The sequence below is a fragment of the Poecilia latipinna genome, unplaced genomic scaffold (assembly GCF_001443285.1).
Source record: "Poecilia latipinna isolate Pla-1442-1.1 unplaced genomic scaffold, P_latipinna-1.0 Scaffold233, whole genome shotgun sequence".
NCBI classification, from domain to species: Eukaryota; Metazoa; Chordata; class Actinopteri; order Cyprinodontiformes; family Poeciliidae; genus Poecilia; species Poecilia latipinna.
The window spans coordinates 273,741-301,495 of record NW_015112849.1 but is presented as its reverse complement, the minus strand read 5'-3'; the positions used below and the strand labels follow the sequence as shown (position 1 = coordinate 301,495).

The following is a 27,755-nucleotide window of genomic DNA, read 5'->3' as shown; positions in this document are numbered from 1 at the left end:
TATAAATAAAGCCCATGAAGACAGATTAATTTACAGTTACACACTGTCTTGCATCACATTTAAACATTAATTTTCATCCACTCCATGCCATAATGTAATATTTGTACTTAGTTTTTCTGAATTTGTATTATTGATTATGATCTCAATGATGATTCAGAGGGTTTCAGGGCACATTCAGTTAAACACAGCATGTCACTTCCTGGAAGTTCTCACTTCAGAGTCACTGCTGAGTCCAAAAGGGTAAAAGTATCGCATGACGAAACTCTAACCCACACAAACATCCACAAACCTGCGCTAACAAACATTTCAGCCACTTAATGAGGAAACATTTTGTTTTCTTTAATCCACACAGAGAAGCAGAGGGACAGTAGATGAGTTCAAAAATGGGCCAATTTTTGTTTTATTCTGCTGACTAAATACGGCTGAAACCAGTGTAAGAATTTTGTGTTTGCAGCTCAACATCTGTGAATTGTTCCAAATAAACTTAGAAGAGTGGACACCTTCGCATAATTTGTATAAAGTATCAGTAATTTATCATCAAAAGCATTGATAATGTTCCCCTTGAAGTTGTAATCAACATATTTTCTGAGCATAACAGAGTAACCAAGGCCTCACTTTTTGTCTTCCCCAAAATGTTCATGTAATATGCAGATAATGTTCTGTGAACACTTTATATCACATATTTCCAAAGATAACCTATAAGTCTATATTACCCTGAGGTTTTCATGCAGATATTGCCATTACCTTTACAATGAGCATGTTTGTCTAGCTGCCTTCTCTGTTTTATGTCTTTCAGTGAGGATTTACACTGTCACATACTGGCCTGGCATAGTTATTGCAACATTTGCAATAACTATTCAAAACACTTATGTTTTGAATAGTGGGAGAAGGGTCGGGTCAGGTAAGAAAGGTGTGCCAACTCTTGAAGGTAAATTTATATTTTTGAACCTTTAATTATTCTCTATGAAACCACTGTCTAACTTAATCCACACTACAACAGGTTTTGTTGCTTTATTTTTTTTTATTGGTTTTATCTCTTTGCTTTTATTTTGCTTATACAACAAAAAAGATTACATGTAGAAAGAAAACATCAAAATGTGGTAAAAATTGCAGCTTCCATGTGTCTAGAATCCCAGTTAGTGACATGGGTGAGATTTGTTTTTTCTCAGGTTTCATTCAAAAAGATGCGTTCAGTTGTCCTTGGAACAAACAAATGGCAGACTGTGGTTGCAGGGGGCAGCAGACCACTTGAGGGTATCTGAAAAACAGGCAGACAGGAAGCAAAGAAAGATGTTGATCATTAACTTCACTTAATACAAAAGGAAGATGGAAATCATCCAGTTTTATAAGGTAATTCCTGTTTCCAAACTATAAGTATTTAACTACTAATGTATCAATTTATAATTTTGAGAAACATTATATTTTATTTTCTACACATTATTTTTGTGTTGCAGTTCTGTGGAAAAACTGAAAAACAGCTTGATATAGTAATGAATGAAAAATGAATGGAAAACATGCAAAGTCTTTGTGAGGATAGAAAGACATAATATTATGTGTGTTTGTGTGTGTACATCTTTTCATAATTTTTTTTGTATTTCCAGTAATCTAAATTAACAATAAAAGAAAGGGTGGTCTTAACCCTTGTGAGTGCGAGGACTGAGGCAAACATAGAGGACTATGGCAAATGATACAAGTTTTACGTGTGTGGGGTCAGTTGGACTCCATTTCTACATACAAGGGTTAAAAAAGTAGATTTCTTGGTAGTTCTAAGAAAGCAGTAAATACAAGAATGTGTGTATATATATATACATATGTGTGCATGTGTGTGTGTTCTTGTTTATTGCCTATTCGGGGCCCTTTCTGGTGTATATACCAGATGGGTAATTATGGGGACCAAAGACTAGATTTAATGTGGAAGACCCACATTTTTATTATAGGTGATAGGGTTAGGCATAAATATAGTTACTATAGTTACTATGTACTAAACTGAATGGAAGTCAATTAAAAGTTCTAATATGGGTAGAAATATAAATTTCTGTGTGTATGTGTGGTAGACATTACAGTGACAATTCATCTTCAGGCAGCGCTCTTCCTTCTCGTCGTGGTCATCATTGTACCAGTTCTCATAATAGAACTTGGAGCCGTCGGACCACATCCACAAGTCAAGCTATTGGAACAAAAATTATATGAAGTCATACAAACCACTATACTTAACTACACTGCACATCATATGGTGTCAAACAGCTTAAATATGTTAAAATACCTGTGAAGAAGGATAAATGCATCTGATTAAGTTACCAAACTAGTTATAGTCTGACTTTATCAGGAAAATAATTATTTTTATGTTTGAAAGAAATCATACATAAGTTATAAAGATGACTCAGTTTATGTTTGACGGATAATTTCTTAGTGGTAAATGATGTTTTAAAGATTTACATACGTGTATGGCATCAGTTCCTCCAATCCAGGTTTCTGGGAAGCTGTGGGTGTCTCCTCTGGTCAAAGTTTGGATGAAGCGATTTTCCTCATAACTGTGGACTGACGCCAGGTTGGCTTCTTCAAACTGACAGTAAAACTGTACAGAAAAAAACATAACAGTTTCCAAAGATCTGAATTTTACCATATATAAACAGTTTAACCCTTGTGTGTACGAGGACTGAGGCAAACGTAGAGGACTATGGCAAATGATACAAGTTTTACGTGTGTGGGGTCGGTTGGACCCCATTTCGACATACAATAGTTAAAGATGATTAATTTGCCCCACCTCAGCTTCAGGCCATGTCTTTGGGGTGTCGATAAAGAGGAAACACCGATGACCGAAGCCGCTCCAGCCATATGGGCAGTGCATAAGCTTTGCTGCAAAGCATAGACACACATTTCAACATATAGCTGAAAAGTTCATTTTATTTTATTTAACTTTTGACTCGTTTTAGTCTCAAATTTGGTTTACATGAAGTTTACTAGAGAACATTCAGTCATCCAAATTTTATTTAGATAGCAATTTTCACAGGTAAGGAAACTGCAGTTCTTTACAACAAAAACAAACATAAAAAACAGATGATGCAAACATAAAATAACTAAAAAAAAATCAACAGAATCAAAATGGAGACAAAGAATAATACAATCAGTGGTCATTGCTGGAAAAGATCTGTCATAATTTCTGGATTATTGAGAGCACTTGCCTGTAAGGCATGGGTGTTGACATTGTAACAAGATATTTACATAAAAAATATTAACTTTTAATAAAATATGTACCAGTAAAATAAATACTGGTGTCTGCAACACAGCTGGTTAAAAAAACATACAGTAGCCTAACAGGAAAAGTCATTCTTAGCATTGCTCTAATACCCTGTCATAGTTTAGACAGAACCACTCACCGCAGTTAACGGGCCTGACTCCAGGTGGGGTCTTCGTGTTCTGGATCTCCTCTCCGGTGATTGTGTCCACACACCAGCAGTATCCGGTCGAGCCGGAGCACTGCTGCGGGAGGAATTTCCCGTCGTCATCGCACTGTGGGCAGAACATTCCGGGGAAAATCGTGCACTGCAGTTGCTTATAGTCGCAGAGACCCCCCAGGCTCTTGGTGAGGGTTGAGTTAATCGGCACGGCTCGGGTCAGCGTCAATACGCCACAAAACGTGAGAAAAACACCAAGAAAGGTCATGGTGGTGATGGTGGAAGAGGCTGGAAAAAGGAATCTGTACAACAAAAATACAAATTAAATTAACAAAGTGATTCCTAATTAAAGTAAATATTTAAAAAATTTCAAATTCAATATGATTGTAAATTGAAAAGCCCCAATGTGAACTCACTTTCTTCTTAAAAGGCAAAGTGTTTTAGTCTCTGCAGCTCCCCTGGCTTTTATTCTGCAGATTGTCCTTATTTCTGTCCCATGAACTCTACAGTAGCTCCAGACTCTAATTTCACAATAACAATAAACTTTATCTGCTCCCATGTCATTGTTTTATTCCTGACGTGTACATTAATGAAAGAGCCATTCAGGACTCATGTTATCATCGCCAGAAAGTCTGGGTTTGTGTTTTTATTAATATCACTTTCATACTATTGTTTGGTTTCTGAATGCATCTTAGCTTCCCATAAAATCTGACTTCTTTTCACATTGTAGGTCTCTGTGTTCAGCTACTATCTGTTTACACTTTGATCTTGTTTCTCTGTATTGTTCAAATCTGGGTTACATGGATCTTTTCTCTCAGACTTAGTAGAAATGTAGATTAAAATCTCTAAAGTTGTCTGAATGTGATCCAAAATAGCCCTGTTACTGTTATTGTGAGAACACAAATTTACTGATGCATCTCAACAAATTACAATACCATTAATAAATAGCTTTTGCAGGAACTAAAACAAGAAGCAGAACTGATCAAATTTCGAATTGAGAGATTTTGCAGAAAAGAGTAATTGTTTAAACTTGAACTTTCAAAATAAAGCTGAGAATCAGCTCTGAACATTCAAAGACACATGAAGTCAATTACAAAGTCAGTCATCTGAAGAGCCACATTCAGTTTCCAGGCTCCACTAATCTGGAACAAACTTCCTGGAAACTGAAATAATGCTGAAACTCTGACTCTATCAGGGCTAAAAACCTGTTTGATTAGAGTTCACTTTGATTAATAATAACCAGAACATCAATTAACTCTGATCTGGATTACAACTTTTCATCACTTCTCCTTATTTTGCCACTGTTGTTTTTTGTTTGTTTGTTTTTGTTGTTGTTTGTTCACTGTATTGTGTTTTTATCATGTAACGCATGTTGAAATGTCCTTTTGCTGAGAAGTGGGATATGAATAAATAATCTTGACTTTATAAGCTAGAAAAAAAGAGTATATACCAGTAATAATAATCCTGTCAGTGAGGCTTTAAAAGCGGACATCAGGGTTATGGTTCAGTGCCTCCTGACATTTACATAACCCTAACAGTTTACAACAACCTTTGACTGCTTTACTTTGCTTTCACACTTAACTTTGTGGTAGAAAAATAGTTCTTAGTTGAAAAGTTATTTTTATTTTTAAGTGATTTGGTCAAACTTATTTTAAATTTGCTTATACTGGAGGATTTTTCCTCCACAATCTAACTCTCATGCTTACTACCCCTTTTTAGTCTTGCTTCCAGATGTCAGTCAAGAGTTTAACTTCCTCTTGTTGAAACCATAAAATCCCCTTATCTCATTATTTTGCCACTTTTGGTTTTAGACTTTAATATTTACTCCTTTAGAGGACTCTACTCTGGAGCAAACAAGGTAAGACAACATACATGATGTTCTTGTCATGAAGTAAAACTTTGAACCTCAGTAGCAGTGCTTTCCACTTTGTGACTGCATCTGAAATCATTTAACTGTTTCAAATAGAGAACAAAAGAAAAGAGAAGCTATTAAACATAGTAAGAGATTAAAATTCAGAAGATTGATCTCTAACCCAGGTGGAAGTCAGATACTGCAGCATTAAAATAATAATTAAACAATGGTTGGTGTGGTTCTGTCTCAGATGTTTACTGATGGGTAATATAGCAGTTGAAAGCTGAGCATAAATTGCAGGATAAAATGAAATGGATTTACAACAGCACTCAAATATAAAGCATCAAATGTGAACCAACTACTTAACTAAACTGACATTATTTTAAGTAAATGTTCAGATTGTTTTTAGTTATGTTCATTAAAAGTTTTCTTTAACTGAAGTCTACTTTTTTTTGGAGTTTAAAGGAAAAGTTCTGTGCTTAATTTTAAATTTTACAGATTAAAATAAGATTGGCAGAAATACTGGAAGATGTTGGAAAGGTTTCAAAGCATGAAAACTTTTATGTATATCTGCTTTAACCACCAGAACTGCCTGTGGCAAAAAATAATAAGAGGACACTTCACTTTGGTCCAAAATCAGCTGTGGGTCACATCTGGAGCACATTTGATTCAAAAACAGAAATTATCTATGAATTTTACTGACTGATGCTGAGCAGATCAAATGAGAGAAAATAAACTAGAACTACAACAATCAAATATGGAACATAGAAACAATTAGAAGATTAGAGGATTAGCAGAAAACTTCAAGCACATTGCTGGAAGTAACTAAATGTGTGTAAAACGTCAGAACAGACGTCTTCATGTCCACTAGAGGGTTAATGCAAACATTCATGGGAATTTTCTTTTATTATTACTGCTCACAATTTAGTTTTCTTGAAACACACTTTTGCTTTTTTCTATAATACTCAGAAATATTCACTATTATTTCTGTTGTAGCCAAAGAAAATCTGCATGTGAACAGAATCAGAGAAACGCATCGTTCTTCAGCTGATCATTTAGAAAGCATCTTTTTGTAAAGCTTTAATCTGCTCAATTTTGCTACAGTTTGATTACTAAAATGTAGGTGATTTTGAGTTTCTAATACTTTATTAAAGCCTTTTTCAGATATTGAAGTTGTGTGGTAAATATACTATTTCACTGAAACTGTTTCATATTAGCCCTGAGCTGAGTGTAAGGGAAACAGCCGAAGTGAAACCTATTTTTGTTCAGATATTTGCCCTTTCTTCTGGACAGATGCATAAAGACTTCATGAGAAGATAAAGTAAAAAAAGAAAAACAGTCTTTCCTGTTTAACAAATGACTTCCCCAATGTGTGCGTTTCACTTCTGCGTCTCGTTCAGCTCAACAGATCTGCTCTTCCACTCTGCAGCATGAGACGTTTGACTTTGGGTTCCCTGGCCCTGCTCCTCCTGTTGGTACCTCTGATCCGGGGTCAGGAGGTCAACGGGGAGGATGGGAGGCCGACCTGCAGGCGCTGCGACCTCCATCACTGCTGTAACTGCTCCCACAGCGGACTCACCCGCATTCCCATGGTAACAGACCAAGCACTGAGGCTGGACCTTTCCTTCAACAACATCACCAACATGACCAAAGATGACCTGATGGGTCACTCAAGGCTGAGGGCTCTGGATCTCCATGGTAACCATTGTTTTTGCTGTATGCACATGTTTCTGTCCTGCAGGAAGAGTTTGGTGGTAACTGTTTACATTTACTCAGTTACATTTACTTGAGTGACTTTTTTGAAAAAATGTACTTTCAGGAGTGTTTTTACTGTGCCGTACTTTTTACTTTTACTTGATCAGTTACTCAGTACTTGAGTAGACTTTCTACCAACTACTTTTTTTACTATTACTTGAGTAATTTCTTGGACCGATACCTTTTACTTTTACTTGAATAAGAATAAGTTTAAGTAGTGTTACTCTTACTTGAGGACATTTTCCGGATACTCTGCCCTGCCTGCAGCTAACGGGTTAGCTGAGATCCATCCGTCGGCGTTCGACTCTCTGTGGAGCCTGGAGGAACTGGATCTTTCTGACAACCAGCTGACGGTTCTCAACCCCAAGTGGCTCAAAAATCTGGCGATTCTGGAGAATCTCAACCTGCTCAACAACCCGTACAGGTGAGGAGCTCAGAACCGTGCAGAGGCACAGTTGCCGCAAACGTAATGCCAGAAATGAGTTTATAACCTTGATTTAAAGGAACTTAGAGTTTGAGTAGTTTTGCAGGTTTGTTCCAGATTAGAGAAGCATGGTCTCCATGTTTGGTTCTGGGGATGCAGAGCAGAACAGAACCAGAAGACTGGAAGGTTGACAGCAGCAGATCTTTACTGTGTTGTGGGGCTAAGTCATCCAGTGATTCATAAACTAACAGAAGTATTGTAAAGTTTATTCTCTCAGTGGAAGGACTGAGATGATGTTCTCCACTCTCCAGTCAGGACACCTAGAGGACATGATGTGAAGCTGTTGCTATAAAAAATTGTTATTGTTCACACCAAACACTTACACACATCCATTTATAAACAAAGACACAGAAAATTAACAATTTTCCACCTCTACTTATTATTTTTATTGTTATTATTGCATCAAAAAAGCAGCAGTGCTTTGTTGTTAGTGTGTGGTGTATTTAGAGACGGAAGGAACTTTGAAAAAGGCACAAAAAAAAAAGAAAAAAAGGAGAACATTGAAAGGGGTCAAATATTTTATTACACTCTGGTGCCGCTCACATCCTCAGGTCACAATATGAACTGCTTCTGTCTGCCAAATGTTATGGAGTCCCCTCCTACAGACCTAATAGGTTTAAATATTCATTAGTCTCTGCACCCATCAGAATAATAAATAAGGTAGGCGATTGTGCATTGCTGGTTTGATTGCTTGTTTGGAACATATGTGGGAAGGTGAAATTAGATTTTTTTTATTGAGCATATATGTAATTTTTATTTTATTGTGATTTAAGTGTCCAATATGTATCTTTAGTGTGTATTTTCTTTTTGCAGCACATGAGGTCCCAGACAAATGTCCCCTGTGGAAACATTAAAATGTGTGTCTACATGTGATGTGTAACTAGTCAACACACAGGCCGGATGTTCTGAAAACTTCATTTTGTCTTATAGCGTCATTACCAGTCAGACTGAAGGACTTCTTGTTTTTTACTTGTTGAACTCCAGTTTCAGAGCATTTGAGTTCCTCTGTTTCCAGTATCTTAGTAAGATGTGACTCGTCTACAGACTTGACTCACACATTTCCCTGTACACGTTAAGTATCCAATATAATATTAATAATAATCAATCTAGGTGGTGAACAATGTTAATGTGTGAAAAAATATCTTCTTACCCCTCCAGTTTTTAACCACATCAATAAAAAGTATTTTCAACTAAATTCTCCTTCTGATTTATTATCATGAAAATGAGACATTCACACATGCAAGAATATTCAATTGTTTTCCTATTTAATTTGGTACGGAACAAGTGAAAAGCTTTGTTTGCCCTCATATATGTTTAATGTGGATTGGGTTTTACAAAGGAAACATGCTTGAATCAAACCGGATTTATTCATGCATAGATAGTTCCTCATCTAAAGCAAGATTCAGTTGGAAACCATCTTAGATGTGTAATAAAATGAGCAGAAACTTGTAAATCCACCGTGTTTTGGTCTCCTCCAGCCGTCTTGGTTCCCCTTCGATGTTTTTTGGACTCGTCAGACTGAGGAGGCTGATGTTTGGAGGTCCAGCCCTGAAGGAACTACGGAGAACAGATGTGTTTGGAGTCACGGAGCTGGAGGACCTCACTGTCCACGCGAACAACCTGGCCAGGTGTTCCCACATTCGTCCTGTATGATGCACTGACCTTTAACTTCCAGTTAATACTTGGCTTTTCCTTTCTTTTTTCTGCTCTCTGCAGTTATGACTCTGGCACATTAGGAGACATTTGGCCTCTGGGTCGTGTTACCTTAAGCCTCCATGGTCCGTTTCTAACCAACGTGGCCTTGGCTGCAGCTGTGCTCACGGACGTATCGTACCCTGAGACTCCAATTGTTCTAGAGGACCTCCATCTGATTGGGAATCATTCTGTCCTGCCCTTCAGAGAGTCAGCCAAAAAGAGGATCAGGTTGGGTTATCATGCTCTTTTCAGTGTGTTCCTGCAGCAGCACATGCTTTTATGAACTTTTCTTCGTTGTTGTCCTTCAGATCTCTTTCTTTCCGTAACTTTTCTGTGTCTGATGCCACGTTTGTCGACTTCCTGATGGCGCTGAATGGAGACCCGCTCTCTTATCTTCACGTGGAAGACGTCACTTTGACAGGCGAAGGGAGGTAGGAAACCAAAACCTGCAGATGTTTAAACACCCAATGGATGTAAATACAGTTTGTGCTTAGAAATCAGATTGCCCAAGGATAAGAAAATCTTTAGGACTTCGAGGGATTGCTACAAAACCACATCTATATTTATGATTAGAGGATTTTTTAAAAACAAAAGTAATAATTCGACCACGTTAATTTCTTGGAAATTAACAAATCTATGTCAAATTACTGACATATTTCCGTTAATCGGTCAACAGAGCAACGTGATCTGTTTAAACAATTTGATGCCTCAGTTTTACTATACTTAAATAAGGAGAAATACACTTAAAAACCTGCTAAAACTTGAACTACTCACTTCCATAAACATTGGTGGTGTTGGTGTTTTCAACTAAAAGACCAACAGTGACACCTGCTGGTCCTTACACAGAATGACAGATCATTTTCAATAGATCAGATTTAGAAAGAGGCTGCTGAAGTTTGTAACTCCTTCTTATCTGTACTCATGTAGAGGTAGGAAAGCTCCACCAGTGACGAATTTCAAAACATGAATGTGACAAAAAGGATTTTTTTGTCTGCAGCATTGATTTTTTACTTAGCTTTGAATAGATATAACGTTTTTCCTTGCTTGCCATTACTGATGTTTTATGATCAGCTAACTGTGTAACTTTCACTGTTTGTCTGTGGCAGGTGGGAGAAAGCCAATAAAACCGATTACAAAAGCATCGACGAGTTCTTTCTTCGAAATGCTGTGGTGGTTGACGTCTACAAGTTCGTTTCATTCCTACAGCTGGGTTTTCTTCTGTATTACCCAAGGAAGGTGTCCGTCATAAACTGTGGGGTAAATATGTGATAGCAACCACTCCAAAGTTTCCAGGCTCTGACCAAAGTCTTAACAAAACTAAAGACTGCAAGAGGAAGCCGTGTTGTATTTAATTAGAAATTATTTGGATTCCTTGTAAAAGTTGCTTTTGTCTTCAGGTGTTTGTGATGCCCTGTGAAACATCCAAGCTGCTGGTAAACCTGCAGTACCTAGATTTGTCTGATAATCTACTGACCGACCTGACGACAGCAGAATCGCTTTGTCATGGAGCGCCAACGCTGAAAGAACTCAGAGTTTTAAACATCAGTGGAAATCCTCTGAAGGTGTCTTCATACTTAAAGTAAAATCTGGGTAACTTACCAGGAATCAGAGTTTCTTGGTTTCAAGCTTTGTCCACTTCTGTCCAGTCTTTGTCAATGATTAGCCATCTGGTGACCAACCTCCTGAAGCTGACCCACTTGGACATCAGCAGAACTCTCTACAGCTCAATGCCGTCGAGTTGCTCCTGGCCCTCTACTCTGAAATACCTCAACATCTCCAGAGCTAAGCTAACAGCCACCACTTCCTGTCTACCAAGATCATTAGAGGTAAAGAAAGTGAACCATACAGAAGCAAACCCAACAAATCCAACGCAGTCACAACCAAAACATGCTTAACTGACTGAAGATTATGGACAGGTGCTGGATCTGAGCTACAACAATCTCAAAGGTTTCTCCCTGGACTTGCCTTTACTGAGGGAACTCTACCTCTCTGGGAACAAGTTCCTAGGATTACCCGCTGGACAACCCTTTCCAAATCTACAAACTCTTACAATGCAGGTAAGAATGAATCCTGTAATTCTAAATAAAGTCAACTCTGCTTTCTCCAGTATGTGACCCCTTTCTCTTTTCAGTTTAACACCCTGAATATGTTCGGCCTCTCAGATCTTCAGTCGTTCAGGCGGCTCGAGAACCTCCAGGCTGGTTACAACAAGTTCATCTGCACCTGCGATTTCGTTAACTTTCTCCAGTCACAGCTAAAACAAAACGGAAATGTCAAGTTAACAGACAGAAAGGACGGCTATGTCTGCGACTCCCCTCTCCACCTGCAGGGGGAGTTAGTGAGTCAGGCCCGACTCTCGGTGGAAGTTTGCCACCGGGTTTTGTTTGTCTCTGTGAGCTGCGGCGTGGCCCTGTTGGTTGGGTTACTGCTTTGTGTTCTGCTGTGGCGGCTCCATGTCTTCTGGTACCTGAAGATGACTTGGGCGTGGCTCAAGGCAAAGCGAAGTTCCCAAAAACAAAGAAGAGCTACTGCAGACTCAGAAGCGCTGCTGTCCTTTGATGCTTTTGTTTCCTACAGTGAGAGGGATGCTGGCTGGGTGGAAAGCTTCCTGATACCTGAGCTGGAGGAGCCAAGGTGAGTATTTTTAACCTGTTAGCTCATTTTATACTTCAGCAACGATACTATGCCTGTCAGCTATGCATTTATGTAAGAAAAACATTTAGTCAAATATATAAATGGTGAATTTATATATTCCTCTAACAAAATTTAAGTTTTTGGATCAAGCTGCTTTTTAAAGGCTCTGCATGATCCGGTCGAACTGCTGAAATCAGTTCTCATTGTCTTAATTGTTTGACAAAAATCAAGTCATTTTGTCTTCAACCTCATGTTGTCTACTCCTTGTTACAATTAATCAATCAATCAATTTTGAGGGTCAATTGTCTGAGGTCTTGAGGAACTACATACTATCTGACCAAAACACTTGGTTTCTCCTGCTCGGTTCTGATCCGATGCAGTGGGTGAACGTCCCTCTGACACCTCCCGTTTTCTAGTAACGCTACAATTTGTCAATCGTCATTTCCTCCTTGTCCAAACTTGTGAATTTGTAATAGTCAATCCTCTGTTCCATAATCATAAAGGCATTATTGTAAACCACACACATAACAAAACACCATGAAGTCTGTTGTAGGGGTTTCACAGGAACTCTGCTAAATGAGCGTCTCGTAATACGTGACCATCCAGTCAGTTTGACTTCAGTCTGACAGTGATGGACCCTTAAAGTACAGTAGAAAGTGGATCCATAATCTGGTTTCCTGTTTGTTTTCTCACCAGTGAGGATGGTTCCAGTAGTACCAGCTCCTCTCGGCCATTGTCCTTGTGCCTCCACAAGCGAGACTTCCTTCCAGGACATACGATCATGGACAACATCATGAGCGCCATCGAACGCAGTCGTCGAACTGTCTTCGTCCTCTCCGAGAACTTCGTCCAGTCCGACTGGTGCCGCTATGAACTGGACTTCTCCCACTTCTGGCTGTTTGAGGCCGGTGGAGACACTGCCATTTTGATTCTGCTGGAGCCGCTGTCCAAGGACGACGTCCCCAAACGTTTCTGCAAACTGCGCAAACTCATGAGCTCCACCACCTACCTGGAGTGGCCTCAAGAGGAGGAGAGGAGGCCGGAGTTCTGGAGGAGTCTCCGCAACGCTCTGAAAGGAGACAATGACTGACAAAACGGAGCCTCTATGTATAGGAGAAGGAAAAAATCAGATGCACTGAGGACTTTCTTGTGTAACTTAAAGTTATTCATGAAAAATCTTACCCATTTGTGTACTTTTGGGAAAGTGAAAGAGCTGTGCAATGCTATTTGGCACTCTGTTGGCTGGTGTTTTCTAAGCAGCTAATCCTCTATTGTATTTCATTTTCCTGGGTTCTTATTGGCTGAACCCCCAAGAGTGGAAATCAATAAGATGTTGGATTTTAGCTTCTGCAGTTGCGCTAACACGGCTTTCACTGTGTGTATTTATGCATGTTGAGGTACATTTGGTGTTTGAACTATTAAGAAAGACACCCACATTTTATGTAATTCATGTTGGACTATAATCCAAGGAGAAGGACTGAACCATAGAAACTGGAAAACCATAATTAACGCCTTGCTTAAGGTTAATAACAATCAAAAGATGTATTGGACATATTGAAACAAAACAACATACAAAAGAGCAATGCTGAAACTATTCTACCAATAATATCACCTAATGAGTAACTTGACCTGATGACTAATGTTTTTATTCATAATTAATAATTGTAGCTTTGCATGAAAAATTTTGTTTTGCTTTTATGTTCTTAGAGGACAAAAATATGTTTTAGCTGTAAAGAATAAAGAACAAATAAAAAACATATTTTCATGTCATTTTGTGTTATTAGGCGACGGATAATAATTTAACACAGGATCCCTGCTGAAAGTTGGTCAGCAGGTTCAAAACAGACATGAATCCTCATTAAGAGCAGGAATAATTTGTCCTGATATGGAAAAAACAAAACATTAAAAATAACTCACTTTCTTGTCTAATAATTCATTATTCCTAAACGTACATGAAAATATGTATTCACACTGTTCAGCAAAGCATTTCTCCATTAGACATGTGATGTAATCTGTGTTGTGTGACTGTTTGCACACACCTGTCTGTCATATGAGGGGCGTCGACCCCAGACTGCACACCATGAAACTGCTCTGTCTACTTACTTCCTGTTTTGCACTTGAACTCGTTGTTCCTCTTTGAGATGGACAAAAACTCTTCTTATTCTCTGACTCAGTTTTTCTGTCGTCCATTTCATCTGTTCAGCAGATACTAAGGTAAGAAACATCCTGAGTACTGATGAAAGTATGTTTCGCTGTTTAAAAAATGTTTTTATCCATCAAAGTTAAATTTTTTATGCTTTTTAAAAAAAATCTGTATTCTTTAACTCTTATTGAAGAGATTTTATCGGCGATAACCTGAAGGGAGTTTCTCCAACACAGCCTCTGTTGATCTCACATCTTGTTGCTTTTCCAGAGGTTCTCAGTTATTCAGATGACAAAATGAGATGCCACAGCAATAAAGTTAGAAAAAACATAATATGGAGTTTGTTCAATGTACTGAAACTCGACTACACGGTTTTTTTTTTTTAAAGTCATTTTTCTTCCCTTCTTAGTGATTTTTACAACACAATTTGCACCATAAAGACACATGAAGAATCCTTGTATGCTTAGTTTTCATTTGAATCATTGAGTCACATCTGTGCTGCATGGAGTCGACCCACAGCTGGAACCTGTGAAAAGGCACCGCAGCCCAGAACTGTTTGCTCAGAAACATCATCTATAAACTTCATTAGTCCCACCGGGAGTCATAGGATCAAACACAAGTTTTCTGTTTTGTGTCTTTTAGGTTAAAAACTAGTTAAAAGCAGTTGATGTTACTTAAGCTGACCAGCTGATCATTTGCACCACGTCATTTGTTTTCCATCCTGGAATCTTCTGCACAAATTTTACTCATATTTTGCACTTTAACCACAAAGTGGAGCATCTGCTTTCTCAATGTTTTTATGAATTCCCAGCAGTTAATAACAATAACAAACCCCAGGCACGTTGCAAGCGACCAGACTCTCCTAACATGTTATGTTCAAGCCTTTTTATCCCCTAACATCACATTTAGCCTGAATGATTGTTCCTAAGTCACATATAAAAACCATAATAACCTCAAGAGAGCTTCCCTCTTTAACAGCTACGTGTTTATGGGATGGTGTTTATAATCCACTGTGGAGCCAGAAAGACTTGATTTTGTCATGAAATGATTTCCTCACACCTCCTGTCAGACTTTCACTTCTGTGTGTCTGTCATGTAAAACAAGCTGCAGGACGAAAAAAAAATTGACTCATTTTCCTGTTTCTGCATTTCACCAACTTGAACACTCAAATGTCTCTGCAGAGGATGAGGCATCTGGGGGTACTGGCACTGTTCCTCTTCCTCTCGCTGATCTGGGGTCAGACGGCGAACGGGGATGATGGGAGGCCGACCTGCAGGCGCTGCGACCTCCATCACGCCTGTAACTGCTCCTACAGTGGGTTCACCCGCGTTCCCATGGTAACAGACCAAGCTCTGAGCCTTGATCTCTCCTTCAACAACATCACCATGGTGACCCAAGATGACCTGATGGGACACTCACGGCTAACGCTTCTGGATCTCCATGGTAACAATCAAGGGATTCAAACTGAAAAAACCAGTAGAGCGTGTCTGAATGCAGTGTTTCTGCCCTGCAGCTAACGGGTTAGCTGAGATCCATCCGTCAGCGTTCGACTCTCTGTGGAGCCTGGAGGAACTGGATCTGTCTGACAACCAGCTGACGGTTCTCAACCCCAAGTGGTTCAACAAGCTGGAGCTGCTGCAGCATCTCAACCTGCTCAACAATCCGTACAGGTGAGGAGGGCGGCTTACGCTCTGATGCAGAGGCTTTTACCCATTTTGTGAAGATCCCCAAAGCCTTACCACGGGTTCTCAGATGGATGAAGGTCTTTACTTTGAATGGGCCATTTGAAAATGCTTAAATAGAAACCATCCAGCTCAGGATAAACATTTAGGGTTGTTGTCCTGTCTGAAGGTGAACCTCCATGCCGTCTCTCGTCCTTTTTGCAACCAAATGCCTGAACAAAGACCAGACTCATCACATGCATGTCCTTCTTGGCCTCCTGCAGCTTTCTCGGCTCCCCTTCATTGTTTCTTGGACTTTCCGAACTGAGAAGGCTGATGTTTGGAGGTCCAGATCTGAAGGAGCTGAGGAGAGAAGACCTATCAGGAGTCACCCACCTGGAAGAGCTTACTGTTAACGCCAACAATCTGGACAGGTAACCAGCCCTCATTTTTCTGGGTTTTCCATCTCCCAGATGTTCTCAGAGTCTTTTAAATTGCGCTTGATGAGCAGTTCTCCAAAGGTTCTGGTGGTCTTTGTTTTTCACTGGACTTTATTGGTTTATTGCTTCTCCTTTTTTTACATGTCCTGTCCAGCAGTGTGGCAAATTTCAGCTAAAAAAACTAAAAATTTATAAATAACTGCCAGGCAGTTTATTCATGGAAATAAACAAAAACCAAAGTCCAAACCCTCGTTGATCGATCCGCTGTCTTCCCTCTTCCTTTGACTCTGTCTCTCTGCAGGTACGACTCTGGTACGTTTGGGGACATTTGGCCTCTGGGTCGTGTCACTCTAAGTCTTCACGGCCCGTTTTTAACAAACCCTGCGCTGGCTGCAGCTGTGCTCAATGATGTGTGCTACCCTGAAACTTGGCTCACTCTGTCAGACCTCCATCTGGCTCATTATGTGTCTGTTCAACCTTTTAAAGATTCAATCAACATGATCAGGTTTGATAATAACCTCCTTTTTGCTGTTAGAATAACTTAAATGGAGCAAAATGTTTAGCAAACGTTAATTCTCCTTTGGTTCTTCTCTCCAGATATCTGTCTCTCCGTAATGTGTCTCTGTCTGATGAAGCCTGTGTCTCTATGCTGGCACTACTAGATGGAGTCCCGCTCAGCTCCCTCTCCATTGTGGGTTTAACTCTGACAGGCGAGGGCAGGTAGGAAACCAACATCTCAGCTGTTCATCACTCTTTTAGTCAAACTTTATCCATCCATCCATTGTCTGAACCCAATTATCCTTGAAAGTTTGTGGAGTTCATGGAGTCTATCTTCAGCAGTCGCTGGACAAAAGTCCATCAGAGCAACGCAGACATAGGGACAAACAATCATTAACCCATAACAAATGGCAATTTAGACACCAGTTAACCTGACAATCACTTTTTTGGACTATGTGAGACAGTCGGACTGCCTAAGCTGGGCTTCAAGTAGGCACTGGGTTACCTCAAGACACTAATTCCAGTCAGGCGAAACATCTGATGAGACTTTTGATGGATGAATAATTTTGACTGTTCCTCCAAACCTGAATATTTAGTATTTGATGTGGCTAAAACATTTCCTGGCTTTGCGTTAGGTGGGTAACGGCTAACCGGACAGATCTGAGAAGCATGGACGAGTTCTTTGCCAGTGACGTCACAATTTTAGACATTTTGAAGTTTGCCATGGTTTCAGAACTGCAGTATCTGTTGCAATACCAGAAGAAGCTCTCCATTATTAACGCAAAGGTAAAAATCACACTTCACATACAAAAATCTGTCTGCATGGTGGTAATGCGAATCAGGCTATGATGCTTTTAATCTTAAATCATAGTTTAATCAGCAGGCAAATAATTTTTCATCTCCTTGTCATTCATGTTAACCAAACAGCATTTTATTTTGAGTTTTGTATTTTCGTGTGGTTCCATCCTAAATCACATTAAAATATAAAAATAATGATAAATGTTTTCCTCACAGCTATGTTCTCATTTTACTTTCAGTTGTTCCTGTTATCCTGTTACTTAACCAAGATGATGGTGAACACATTGTACTTGGATGTGTCCGATAATCTGCTGACCGACCTGACTCTGACTTACATGCTGTGTGACAGTGAAGAAACTCTCCAGGAGCTCCGAGTTTTAAACATCAGCGGAAACCTTCTGAAGGTGTCAGCGTTGAACCTGAGGTAAAATCTGTGTAAAATTGCTCAGAGTGCAAACCTTTGAACGTTTGTCTGTTTAGTCTTTGTCCACGTTGAGTCGTCTGGTCACCAAACTCACCAAGCTCACCCAGCTGGATGTCAGCAGAACCAGCTACAACTCCATGCCCTCCAGTTGCTCCTGGCCGTCCACCCTGAGGTACCTGAACATCTCCCGGGCTAAGCTAACCATCGTCACTCCCTGTCTTCCAAAATCTCTGGAGGTACAGAGACTGGATCAAGGACCAGTAAACCTTCCCACTGAAAAGATGCTTTCTATTTATCTCATTCTTGCTTCTTTACAGGTGTTGGATTTAAGCTATAACGATCTCAAAGAGTTTGTGCTGACAATGCCAATTCTGAGAGAGCTCCACCTTTCTGGGAACAAGTTCCTGAGGTTACCAGCAGGGGGCCCATACCCCAATCTGCAAACACTCACGATACAGGTAAGAAACAATCCCATCCGTCACGTTGTGTCTCTCTGTGTTCTCCATGCTGATCCAGTCTGGTTTTGTACATTGCAGTCAAACACCTTGAACGCGTTCAGCCTTTCAGACCTTCAGTCATACAGACGACTTGAGAACCTCGAGGCGGGACACAACAAGTTTGTTTGCTCATGTGAATTCATCACATTCCTCCACTCACAACTAACGGGAAGTGGAGATGTGAAAATAACGGACAAACATCAGACCTATGTCTGTGACTCCCCTCTCTACCTGCAGGGGGAGGCAGTGAGTCAGGTTAACCTCTCCATCATCCAGTGCCAGCCGGTTTTGTTTGTGTCTGTTAGCTGTGGGGTTGCGCTGCTTCTTGGGATACTGGTTGCTGGCCTGCTTTGGCGATGCCACGCATTCTGGTTCCTGAAGATGACCTGGGCGTGGCTCAAGGCCAAGAGAAGTTCCCAACGACGACGGCGACAAAGAAACACGGAGGGAACAGATCCATTGCTGTCCTTTGATGCATTTGTTTCCTACAGTGAACAAGATGCCAGCTGGGTGGAAAACTTTCTGGTACCTGAGATGGAGGAGCCAAGGTAACCTTTAAACGTCTTTGTTTGCACTGGTGCTTCTTCACTGTTGGCCGTTTCCACAGCTGAATGGGTGCATATAAATTATGATTTATCTTAATCATACAAACATCTTCACTGGAAAAATTACAATATGAAGTCTATCAGTGAACAAAGTCATACTAGTGTGATACTGAAGCAATAGGATGAATGAAGCCACTTTGTAAATATTGTCTTTTGTCAGATAATTGCATGATATACTGAAATTTGAGCCTCATCTAAATAAGGACAAGTTTCCTTCTTGTAAGTTTCTTTGTCATTGTAAAGCCTTGGACTTTCACGTCGAGGATCAAGAGCCTGCTGTAGATCCCAAGATAGTATTTTAGGGCTCTTGGAAACTGTTTTCATAGTCTCCAAACCTAGTCCTATAGGTTCTAGATGCTTCCCGGCTCCCAGGTGTGCTGGAGGGCTTCTTGTTCAAATTTATAATAAAGGACATAAGATGATGTGGATTCTTATCTTATTACAGTGACTCCGACTCAGAGAATCCAACATCCCCGCTGACTCTCTGTCTCCACAAGCGAGACTTCCTTCCTGGACACTGGATCATGGACAACATCATGAGCGCCATCGAACGCAGTCGTCGAACTGTCTTCGTCCTCTCCGAGAACTTCGTCCAGTCCGACTGGTGCCGCTATGAACTGGACTTCTCCCACTTCTGGCTGTTTGAGGCCGGTGGAGACACTGCCATTTTGATTCTGCTGGAGCCGCTGTCCAAGGACGACGTCCCCAAACGTTTCTGCAAACTGCGCAAACTCATGAGCTCCACCACCTACCTGGAGTGGCCTCAAGAGGAGGAGAGGAGGCCGGAGTTCTGGAGGAGTCTCCGCAACGCTCTGAGAGGAGACAATGAGCAGGAGAACTAATCACTTGCTGATTCTGATTTACAAATCTCTACTCTGCTTGGCTTCAGCATACTTAAACTCTCTTTTACATAGATCTGTTAATTCCCATTCTTTACATTCTAACATTTTTCTTTTGCATGTTCCACATTTTCAAACTGAAAAAGGCAAGCCTTCAGTGCGATGCTCCTTCAGCCTGGAATCGGCTCCAGTCTGAACTCAAGACGTCAGAATTGATTTCACTGGACTTATTTCGAGTGATTCTTAAAAACAGGCAACGAGATTCTTTTAAACAGTGTCACTGTTTTTAAATTGTTTTGTACCGTTTTACACTTGTGCATATGTATCAATTAGTTTAATTTTGTAATCAGGTTGCTGTGTGTTGCAGACTTCTGCCCAGGTCCCTCTTGACAATGAGATCTGGATCTCAACGGGGTTTACCTGGTTAAATAAAGGAAATAAAAAATACAAAACCAAAAAGAGAAAATGAAGAACTTGTCAGAGAGACAGTCGACAAAAGATTGAGATGGATTGCTGCATGTTGGCCTGTACACATGCAGCAATCCATCAAATATGTCATGATTTCATGTGAATTCATGCATGACATATTTGATTTTTGCTTCAGGGTTTAGTTTCTGCACCAGGGCGCTCATGATCCCAGACATTGTGACTCCACAACTGCAGAGTAAGAGGCGATAACAGTGAGCTAGCATCTAGCCATGCTGTAAAGTCAAGTGCATCGATATATTTATAGTTTTCTCCTCTTACCACAGCGATCACTTATTAATAATCACAAAATAAACATTAAGCCTAAAACCATATGACTGACAGATTGAATGTTCTGCTCTTTGTGTGGGAAATATTTCAGTTTTAGGGGTGTTGTTGTCGGTTGCTATGGGAACGAGTCGTTAAAAGGAGTTAAAAGCCGTTAAAAGCAGTTAAAGGCCATTAAAAGGAGTTAAAGGCCGTTAAAAGGAGTTAGTTGTACTGAAGGAGCCAGCAGGGCAGTGCTGTGAAGTGGAGGGGCATATGACCCCCTGGACCCTGGCCCGGCGCCTATGGGTTGCAGGTGTGACGACTGAACACGCCTCCGGACAACACAGCGTCCTGTCTCCATCTAGTGGATGACTAGAGAAAAGAAAAGCAGCGCCACAGAAACCAGAACCCCAACATACATACCATCCAAAGCCGTACTGCTGCGGTAGAATAACTGCGTTATTGACAATCAAACTTGGACATTTAGGTATTATTAATTTCGTGCTACGATCCACAGCAAAGGAGAAGCTGTTAAAGTACAACTAGGGGGGCTTCTCCTTTTAACGGCATTTAACTCCTTTTAACGCCCTTTAACTCACCTCTCATCTACTCCGTCCTCAGAGTTCCAGATCTCCAGCCGCCCCTTACCCCGGGCAAAGAAGACACATCCAAACTTTTTGTATAACTTTATTTAACTGATTTTCTCTGTATCCTGAAATTTTCTCATATAAGCAACAACATGCAGGGGTTTATTGTAAATCTGATTATGATTAAGCCTCACTGCCCTCACTGATTGGGGGGGACACATCCCCTCTCCCACCCGGTTCCTATGCTAGCATGAATGATGACTCTAAAATCAAGCAAAAAATGTTGCTTGATTTTTATTTTTTCCCTGTCTTGTATGTTGTTTTTAACATTTATTATAACAGCACTTTGAATTGTCTCCGGCTGAAAGGTGCTACATAAATAAAGCTGCCTTGCCTACTGGTTGTTGGACCAGTTGATGGTTTGAGTCTTATCAGGTTTTCAGTTCAGCATTATGAATTATTGGACTCTGAGAGTCTGGTAAATATCCAGGCCTGACCTGGAACAAACCATCCTGACTGTCAGGAGGGAAAATGAACCAGACAGGAAACATGCAGAGAGAAAATGTCTCCAGGTTAAATCTGGGACCAAATATTACCAGAGTCAGGAGCAGCAGCTGCAGGTGGCATAGCAGCATTTCTGAAATAACATGTTTCATATTTTGAACGTGTTTTATATCTTCTCATTTATGTTGATGGCATCTTCAGTGTTTTATTTGAGAGAAACAAAGACAATAAAGATTAATCTTATCTGGTTTTATGGACTGCAGGGATTGGATAAAACTTTCTTCAGTTGTCTGATCTCTGATCTGATTAACAGGAAACAGAAAATGTTTGACCTGGAACAGCGATTCCAGCACTTTTAAGAGAACCAATGGTTAATATCCTGAACATTAACCTGGTTTTATGTTTTTACAGCAGCTGGATTCATATTTAGGAGATCACAGCCTATGAAGAGACCTGGGCCATTTTACTGGTAGCCCAGTGAGTTAGCACTGGGATTAATGGGTCATGTTTACTGGGACAGCACTGGGATTAATGGGATTAAGGAACGGTTCAGTCAGAGGATTAACATGTGAGGTAATTCCTACAGGAAAACATTACAGTCAGGTCAGAGGTCAGAGTGTTTAACCAACTAGTTCCATGACTCTGTAATGGAGACATGTTAGTGAGTCTGAGACAAACAGGAAGAGAAAACTTGTGCTGTTCAAAGTAAATAAGTTTTTCATAAATGATGCAAGCATTAGCATTAGCAAACATTAGCCATGAAGGCCATTTGAGTCTCAAACTGAATAAATCATCAGATCACATGAAGTCATCGGCCTCCTGCTTCCTGCAGCAGCTGAGATGTTTGATCACATCAAGTTTCCATCAACCTGCATTAGATGTCTTGATGGTCATGAAAGGTTCAGTTTGACTCCTTCACATGTTCACAGAAAGACTAAAACCAACTTAAACATTAAATTTCATCCCATGACATTAATGGGACATAAATTTACCAACAAAATAAATGAACAGAAACCATCTACAGTCAGACAGGAAGTGGTAGTTTTCCATTTTTCTGTTTGGAGTAGAAATTATTTATATTTAGTTTTGGGTTTCTGGAAAAATTCAGGTTCTGTAACAGCGGTTCCTCGACTTTTCTACCCATGACTGTGATTTGAAAAGGTGATATAGATTTAAAAGCTGCAGAGATGAAATGAGCAGAAGTGTCTGTAGGCGAATAATTATTCTCTAAAGCAGTAATCCAGAGTTTCATCTGGATTACTGTGTTTCTTCTTGGTCACAAAGCAAACAGGAGAACATGTAGCTCTCTATGGCGGCCATGTTGTCTGTGTTGTAGCGTCCTTGCGGCGGCCATGTTGTCTCTGGTTCATTGCTGTTGCTAAGCGATGAATCGGACCAGGATGGAAACTTTCCTCCCTGTCGGTCAGACCCACCATGGACCCAGCAGAACCGGGTCGGCCATCACCCTCAGTCCGTTCTGACTGCAGCTGGTTTCTTGTGGTGATGCTAACCCCATGCTAGCTGCTCTGAGTTCATCCTCTGCTGGTCGGATGAACTCAGAGCAGCAGAGGAAGAAACTTTATTCCACTGATAGTTTATTTGTTTAACTACTGATGAAAAGACAAAACAGAAAATAGAAATGATGAAATGATGGAAAACACAAAATATTTCCTCTTTTAATATTTTACCAGATTTTTTTTAAACTCCGTCGAGATAAAAGATGTAAACTTTGATCCTATTATCTAATCTGAAAAACAGTTTAAATATTCATCCCATAATGTTTGTCATTTATTGACTGGAACCAGTTGGACCTGTTTTCCTTTCTCAGCTGACAGTAAAGATCTCCTCTAACACTTTAACAGAGTCTATAAAACCTGGACAGGTGAACCAGAGTCAGAGGAATCTGACCCAATGACCTGCAGGTAGAGGGCGGAGTCCAGTCACAGTCTGACCAATCAGAGAGCAGAACCTGCAGGACCGGAGCATCTGCCTACCTGCTGATGACATCACTAAACAGTGCTCTGTGATTGGCTGCTGGATGGAGAGTTTCTGACTGACTCGATGAGTTCAGAGCAGACCAGCTGAAGATGGAGCTGCTGCTGCTGCTGCTGCTCTGTGTGTCTGCGGCTGCTGAGCGTCTGCCCTCCTCATCCAGCCTGGTTACTCAGCCTGGTCCCTCTGACCCGGTCCTCCTCCCTCCAGTCCAACATGAGGACCTAGAGGTGGTGGCTTGTTCACCTGCTAATGAAATGGACATGATGGCTCTGGATGGTGAACACGTTTGGCACGCCGACTTTGTCCAAGGAAAAGGAGTCGTCACCATGCCGCACTTCCTCGTCCATCCAGAGTTTCCAGGGTTTTATGAGCGAGCTGTGGAGAGAGAAAAGTTCTGCAAAGACAACCTGAAGGCTCTCCGCTTAGAAATGAAGGACATCCCTGATCCGCTTGGTGAGGAAACTGTTCCTGAACTGGTAGAGAACAAGATTAGATCAGACTGATCGTTAGTTTCCTGATGGCTCATCAACAACCAGTGTGCTCTGGTTGTTGATGTTTAATGTCATCCTGTGTGTGTGTGTGTGTGTGTGTGTGTGTGTGTGTGTGTGTGTGTGTGTGTGTGTGTGTCTGTCTCTATGTGTGTGTTTAGTGTGTGTCCTCCGGTCATAATGTTTCCTCTGACCCTCCCTGCCAACAGATCCCCCCTTGAGCCTGCTCTACCCGGCCCACCATGCGGTTCTGGGGGAGGAGAACGTTCTGGTGTGTCATGTCTCTGGTTTCTGTCCGGCGCCGGTCCAAGTGTACTGGATGAAGAACGGACAGGAAGTGACGGCGGCCAGCAGCCTCAGCGTCCCGCTGCCCAGCAGGAGCAGCACCTTCACCCAGATCTCCAGGCTGAACATCGTCGTTCAGTTCGGAGACGTCTACAGCTGCTCGGTGGACCATCCGGCTCTGAGGAAGCCGCTGACCAGGACCTGGGGTGAGCGGCCTTTGACTAGACAGGAAGCAGCTGAAGCAGTGACTGACTGACTGTTTCCTGTCTGCAGAGTTCCAGGTGGAGGTGCCGCCCGGGCCCGGCTCCGGCCCGGCGGTTCTGTGTGCGGTGGGAGTGATGGTGGGTCTGCTGGGAGCGGCCGCCGGAGCCTTCTTCATGGTTAAAGGGAAGCAGCTGATTGGTCCATCCTGAACCTCCTGACAGGAAGTCTTGGTTCTGATTCAACACTTGGATCCGATCAGTTTGGATCAGTCCGAGATTCAACATTCAAGCTCCTGGACTCAGGCTGGTCTTTATAGAAATATGATCTCTAGATGTTCTGGAGCTGACGCTTCATTTCACAACGTCACAGCGATCAAGAAACGGGTTCTGGAAACCCGAACGTCTGATCCTCAGTTGGTTCTGGACTGAATCAGTTTTTCTGGCTGGTACTGATGATTGTTTTCTGATTAAAATGAAATTAAAACCTTTTTCACTCTGAAGTTATGAATTTGTGTTCTCACTAATCTAAAACATTTCACCGTTAGAGTGAATCTTTAAACATGTTGTATTAATTAAAATGAGTTTCCATCGACTGTGTAACAATCTGACTAGCAAACAGCAGGAAGTATTTACTTTTCTTCAAATAAAGAACCTGAACGAAATATTCATTTAGTGGGAAAACCATCAATACTGTACAGTTGTTATAAAGGGCTCTGTCCAAACTTTGACAAGAACAACCTGAAACTTTTCCTCCGTTTTGTTACTCAGCTCAGAAAAATTCAAAATGATTTAAATATAATAACTAAATGAAACATATAATAATAAACGATAAAGCTGGAGGACACAGAGGTTCAACTCTGAGAACAAGGGAGATAAAAACAGGATGACAGAAAGTCAGAGGAGAAAAATGAAACCAAATGTTGATTTTACTCTGAGGAAGGAAAAAACACGACAGAAACAGAAAACAGGCTGAAAATGAACCAGGCTGACAGGAAACAGGCAGGAAAACAGGCTGAGGAGCAGAAACTGACCTGAGACTCAGGAAGGAAAACCTGAAGCTGAAAACATCCAAAACACAAATTATGAGAATGAATCTGTACAAAAGGAAAACTAAAATAAAACTGATAGGTGAAACCAAACCTGTACAGTCATAAAACTCATCTGACTTTATTTTTAGAAAGTACTGAACAATATTCATCTGTTAGAGGTTTAGTCTCATGATAAAACATTTCCACGACCTTCAGCTGCAGAAACCAGGTGTGGCAGACGACCTTCAGGTGGAAAACAAACGTTCATAATGTCCGTCAGCATCATAAACACAGGTAAAACAATGACATATCACATCCATAAATTCAGTTATGAGACAATAGAAACCAAAGTTCAACACATTGATCAGATTTCAAGAAACAAAAACGTCCATCAAGTCAAACAAACTTTCTGACTTTAATAATTCAGTTTATTTAACTTACGCCAAATCAACAACATGAATTTTCTTAAAATATCTTTTATAAAACACCAAAAATATCTCAGTCTGTTTCTGATTTGGGAAAATAAACCTGAGGATGTAAAAAGTTTGATCTGTAACGGATCAGAAAACTTTAAAATCATCTAAACAAATTGAATGTTTTTATGTCTTTAAGTTTTAGAGAAACATTTGGAAACATTCGCTATTTTTTAGAATATTTAATATAATTTTACCATTTTTTTATTTATATAACTTACATTAAACAGATAAGAGGAGAAGGATTCCTGCAGCAGGTTTTTTATCTTCAGTAGAACCATCAGAACCATCAGAACCAGTGGATCCAGTGGATCCGATGATCACCTGCTGCTCTGCTCCTGTCAGGTCAATCTGCCCAGTAACAGGTGACGCCACCGTCGCCGTGTGATTCTCCATCCTGGTTCCAGCACCAGACTCTCAGGATCTCAGTTCATCTCCTGACCTGCAGGAATGGGTCGCTCTCTGCTCCTGGTTCTGGTTCTGGTCCAGACTGCAGGTAGGAACCAATCGTTCAGCTTCCTGAGATCAACCAGAGCTGATATGGAGAAAGGCTTTATGATTTATTTAAATCTGTTTTATGTTTCTGATTCATTTCAACCTGTTTTCTGAGACCAACGGCAGCTCAGCTCTGATTGGTCGGATCTGATCTGTATTATAAGAAATGATAATAAACATAAAGAGCTTCAAATTTAACAGCAGACAAACAAACATTCACTCCAACTTGAAACAGACACAAACAAACTTTGGACGCCATCAGTCAAACTTTCATCACAGTCAAAGATGTGCAGTCAGTCCTCTTTGTGTTTATTTTCTTAAATTGTAATTACCAAATTCACTGAATCTCCAAAATATTCTCATTTTTCTTTTAACAACATATTTTAATGTTTGAATTCAACTCTAATATAAATGATCCTGTTTTAAGTTTTATGTTTTAAATGAGATCTCAATATAATTTAGGATCACAGCAACAAATTGATCATGTTTCTGTTGAAGCGCTTCATTAATAATAATTAAAAAAAGGTTATAACTGACAACAAAAGGTCTTTTAACCACTAATTAAAATTTATCACAGCTGTACTTTATAGGAAATTTATTCTGTTCAATTTAAATGCAACTAAATATCATATAGTATACCCAAGTATTATAAACACTGCAGTATTAATGATCTGTAATTCTTAACACTGAAAAAATATTTTATTTATTTTGTATTATTTTATGTATAGATTTTCAAAAGGGAAGAGGAAAAAAACTCTTTAAAAATGTTTAGACAAGAGACGCTGTTATTTTATTCCCATTGATAACATTGTATTTACTGTCTGTGTCTACAACGGTTCAGCTTTTAATTATATACTTATTTATTTTAAAATGTTTACTTTAAAATCATTTTTCTTTGCCTAGAATGTTCTGTATCTATTTTACTTGTTATAGTCTTTGTTGCAGTGTGTGTGTGTTTTATAGCTGTGTGCGCGTGTGTGTGCGTGTGTACCAGGTTTTTATATCCTTATGGGAACCCATTTCTGTCTACAATGTGGGGTTATGGGGACCATAGCTCCTTGTGGGGACATTTTCTTGGTCCCCATGAGGGAAATTGTTGTTCTTGGGTTTTAGGGTCTGTGATGGTTAGGTTTAGGGTAAAGGTTAAGGTAAGGGTTAGGTATGTGATGGGTGGGGTTAGGGGTTAGGATTAGGCTGAAGAAATTAATGGAAGTCAATGTGAAGTCCCCACAAGTGATGAAA

The 27,755-nt window shown here is 40.3% G+C and overlaps 5 protein-coding genes and 1 long non-coding RNA gene across 7 annotated transcripts in view; 5 read left to right on the top strand and 1 right to left on the bottom strand.

Annotated features, from left to right (window-relative positions):
* The first annotated feature begins 433 nt into the window (after nucleotides 1-433).
* On the top strand, nucleotides 434-13,518 carry LOC106947309 (uncharacterized). The gene is made up of 3 exons (XR_001424960.1): nucleotides 434-444; nucleotides 5,797-5,811; nucleotides 12,946-13,518. It is a non-coding gene; the product is annotated as an uncharacterized LOC106947309 (long non-coding RNA).
* Nucleotides 1,010-3,890, bottom strand: eslec (eosinophil lineage-specific marker). The gene is made up of 6 exons (XM_015032207.1): nucleotides 3,812-3,890; nucleotides 3,378-3,697; nucleotides 2,765-2,856; nucleotides 2,441-2,575; nucleotides 2,062-2,167; nucleotides 1,010-1,258 (listed from the first exon to the last, which is right to left on the bottom strand). The coding sequence occupies exons 2-6, from the start codon at nucleotides 3,661-3,663 to the stop codon at nucleotides 1,191-1,193; spliced, it is 687 nt and encodes a 228-aa protein (XP_014887693.1). The 5' UTR covers nucleotides 3,664-3,697; nucleotides 3,812-3,890; the 3' UTR covers nucleotides 1,010-1,190.
* LOC106947305 (toll-like receptor 2) lies at nucleotides 6,663-12,948 on the top strand. The gene is made up of 11 exons (XM_015032205.1): nucleotides 6,663-6,945; nucleotides 7,270-7,426; nucleotides 8,965-9,114; nucleotides 9,203-9,409; nucleotides 9,490-9,612; nucleotides 10,288-10,438; nucleotides 10,579-10,743; nucleotides 10,828-11,007; nucleotides 11,098-11,238; nucleotides 11,313-11,815; nucleotides 12,512-12,948. Exons 1-11 carry the CDS (start codon nucleotides 6,678-6,680, stop codon nucleotides 12,903-12,905), a joined length of 2,439 nt encoding a protein of 812 aa, XP_014887691.1. The 5' UTR covers nucleotides 6,663-6,677; the 3' UTR covers nucleotides 12,906-12,948.
* Nucleotides 13,519-13,872: 354 nt separating the features above from the next.
* On the top strand, nucleotides 13,873-20,110 carry LOC106947306 (toll-like receptor 2 type-1). The gene is made up of 12 exons (XM_015032206.1): nucleotides 13,873-14,029; nucleotides 15,140-15,401; nucleotides 15,472-15,628; nucleotides 15,904-16,053; nucleotides 16,361-16,564; nucleotides 16,657-16,779; nucleotides 17,193-17,343; nucleotides 17,595-17,759; nucleotides 17,836-18,015; nucleotides 18,097-18,237; nucleotides 18,316-18,824; nucleotides 19,327-20,110. Exons 2-12 carry the CDS (start codon nucleotides 15,143-15,145, stop codon nucleotides 19,721-19,723), a joined length of 2,436 nt encoding a protein of 811 aa, XP_014887692.1. The 5' UTR covers nucleotides 13,873-14,029; nucleotides 15,140-15,142; the 3' UTR covers nucleotides 19,724-20,110.
* Nucleotides 20,111-23,484: 3,374 nt separating this feature from the next.
* LOC106947304 (RLA class II histocompatibility antigen, DP alpha-1 chain-like) lies at nucleotides 23,485-25,017 on the top strand. The gene is made up of 3 exons (XM_015032204.1): nucleotides 23,485-23,994; nucleotides 24,239-24,520; nucleotides 24,588-25,017. Exons 1-3 carry the CDS (start codon nucleotides 23,634-23,636, stop codon nucleotides 24,725-24,727), a joined length of 783 nt encoding a protein of 260 aa, XP_014887690.1. The 5' UTR covers nucleotides 23,485-23,633; the 3' UTR covers nucleotides 24,728-25,017.
* A 1,402-nt stretch (nucleotides 25,018-26,419) lies between these two features.
* The window catches only part of LOC106947303 (HLA class II histocompatibility antigen, DRB1-9 beta chain-like), a 14,081-nt gene continuing 12,745 nt past the window's right edge, over nucleotides 26,420-27,755 (top strand). For both annotated transcript variants that reach the window (XM_015032203.1, XM_015032202.1), the window contains exon 1: nucleotides 26,420-26,514. In XM_015032203.1, the coding sequence (XP_014887689.1) occupies nucleotides 26,469-26,514 (46 nt within the window). In that variant the 5' untranslated portion in view covers nucleotides 26,420-26,468. The remainder of the gene's footprint in view (nucleotides 26,515-27,755) is intronic.

Bases quoted from the DNA above. Each gene is read 5' to 3' on its own strand.
- eslec (XM_015032207.1), bottom strand. From the start codon at position 3,663: ATGACCTTTCTTGGTGTTTTTCTCACGTTTTGTGGCGTATTGACGCTG. The intron at 2,168-2,440 runs GTATGTAAATCT...TTGTTCCAATAG, and splicing joins GAGGAACTGATGCCATACAC to CTTGACTTGTGGATGTGGTC. The intron at 1,259-2,061 runs GTAATGTCTACC...CCTGTTTTTCAG, and splicing joins CCTGAAGATGAATTGTCACT to ATACCCTCAAGTGGTCTGCT.
- LOC106947305 (XM_015032205.1), top strand. From the start codon at position 6,678: ATGAGACGTTTGACTTTGGGTTCCCTGGCCCTGCTCCTCCTGTTGGTA. The intron at 9,613-10,287 runs GTAGGAAACCAA...TGTCTGTGGCAG, and splicing joins ACTTTGACAGGCGAAGGGAG to GTGGGAGAAAGCCAATAAAA. The intron at 10,744-10,827 runs GTGTCTTCATAC...ACTTCTGTCCAG, and splicing joins TCAGTGGAAATCCTCTGAAG to TCTTTGTCAATGATTAGCCA.
- LOC106947306 (XM_015032206.1), top strand. From the start codon at position 15,143: ATGAGGCATCTGGGGGTACTGGCACTGTTCCTCTTCCTCTCGCTGATC. The intron at 15,402-15,471 runs GTAACAATCAAG...TCTGCCCTGCAG, and splicing joins AACGCTTCTGGATCTCCATG to CTAACGGGTTAGCTGAGATC. The intron at 16,780-17,192 runs GTAGGAAACCAA...GCTTTGCGTTAG, and splicing joins ACTCTGACAGGCGAGGGCAG to GTGGGTAACGGCTAACCGGA.
- LOC106947304 (XM_015032204.1), top strand. From the start codon at position 23,634: ATGGAGCTGCTGCTGCTGCTGCTGCTCTGTGTGTCTGCGGCTGCTGAG. The intron at 23,995-24,238 runs GTGAGGAAACTG...CCCTGCCAACAG, and splicing joins GGACATCCCTGATCCGCTTG to ATCCCCCCTTGAGCCTGCTC. The intron at 24,521-24,587 runs GTGAGCGGCCTT...TCCTGTCTGCAG, and splicing joins GCCGCTGACCAGGACCTGGG to AGTTCCAGGTGGAGGTGCCG.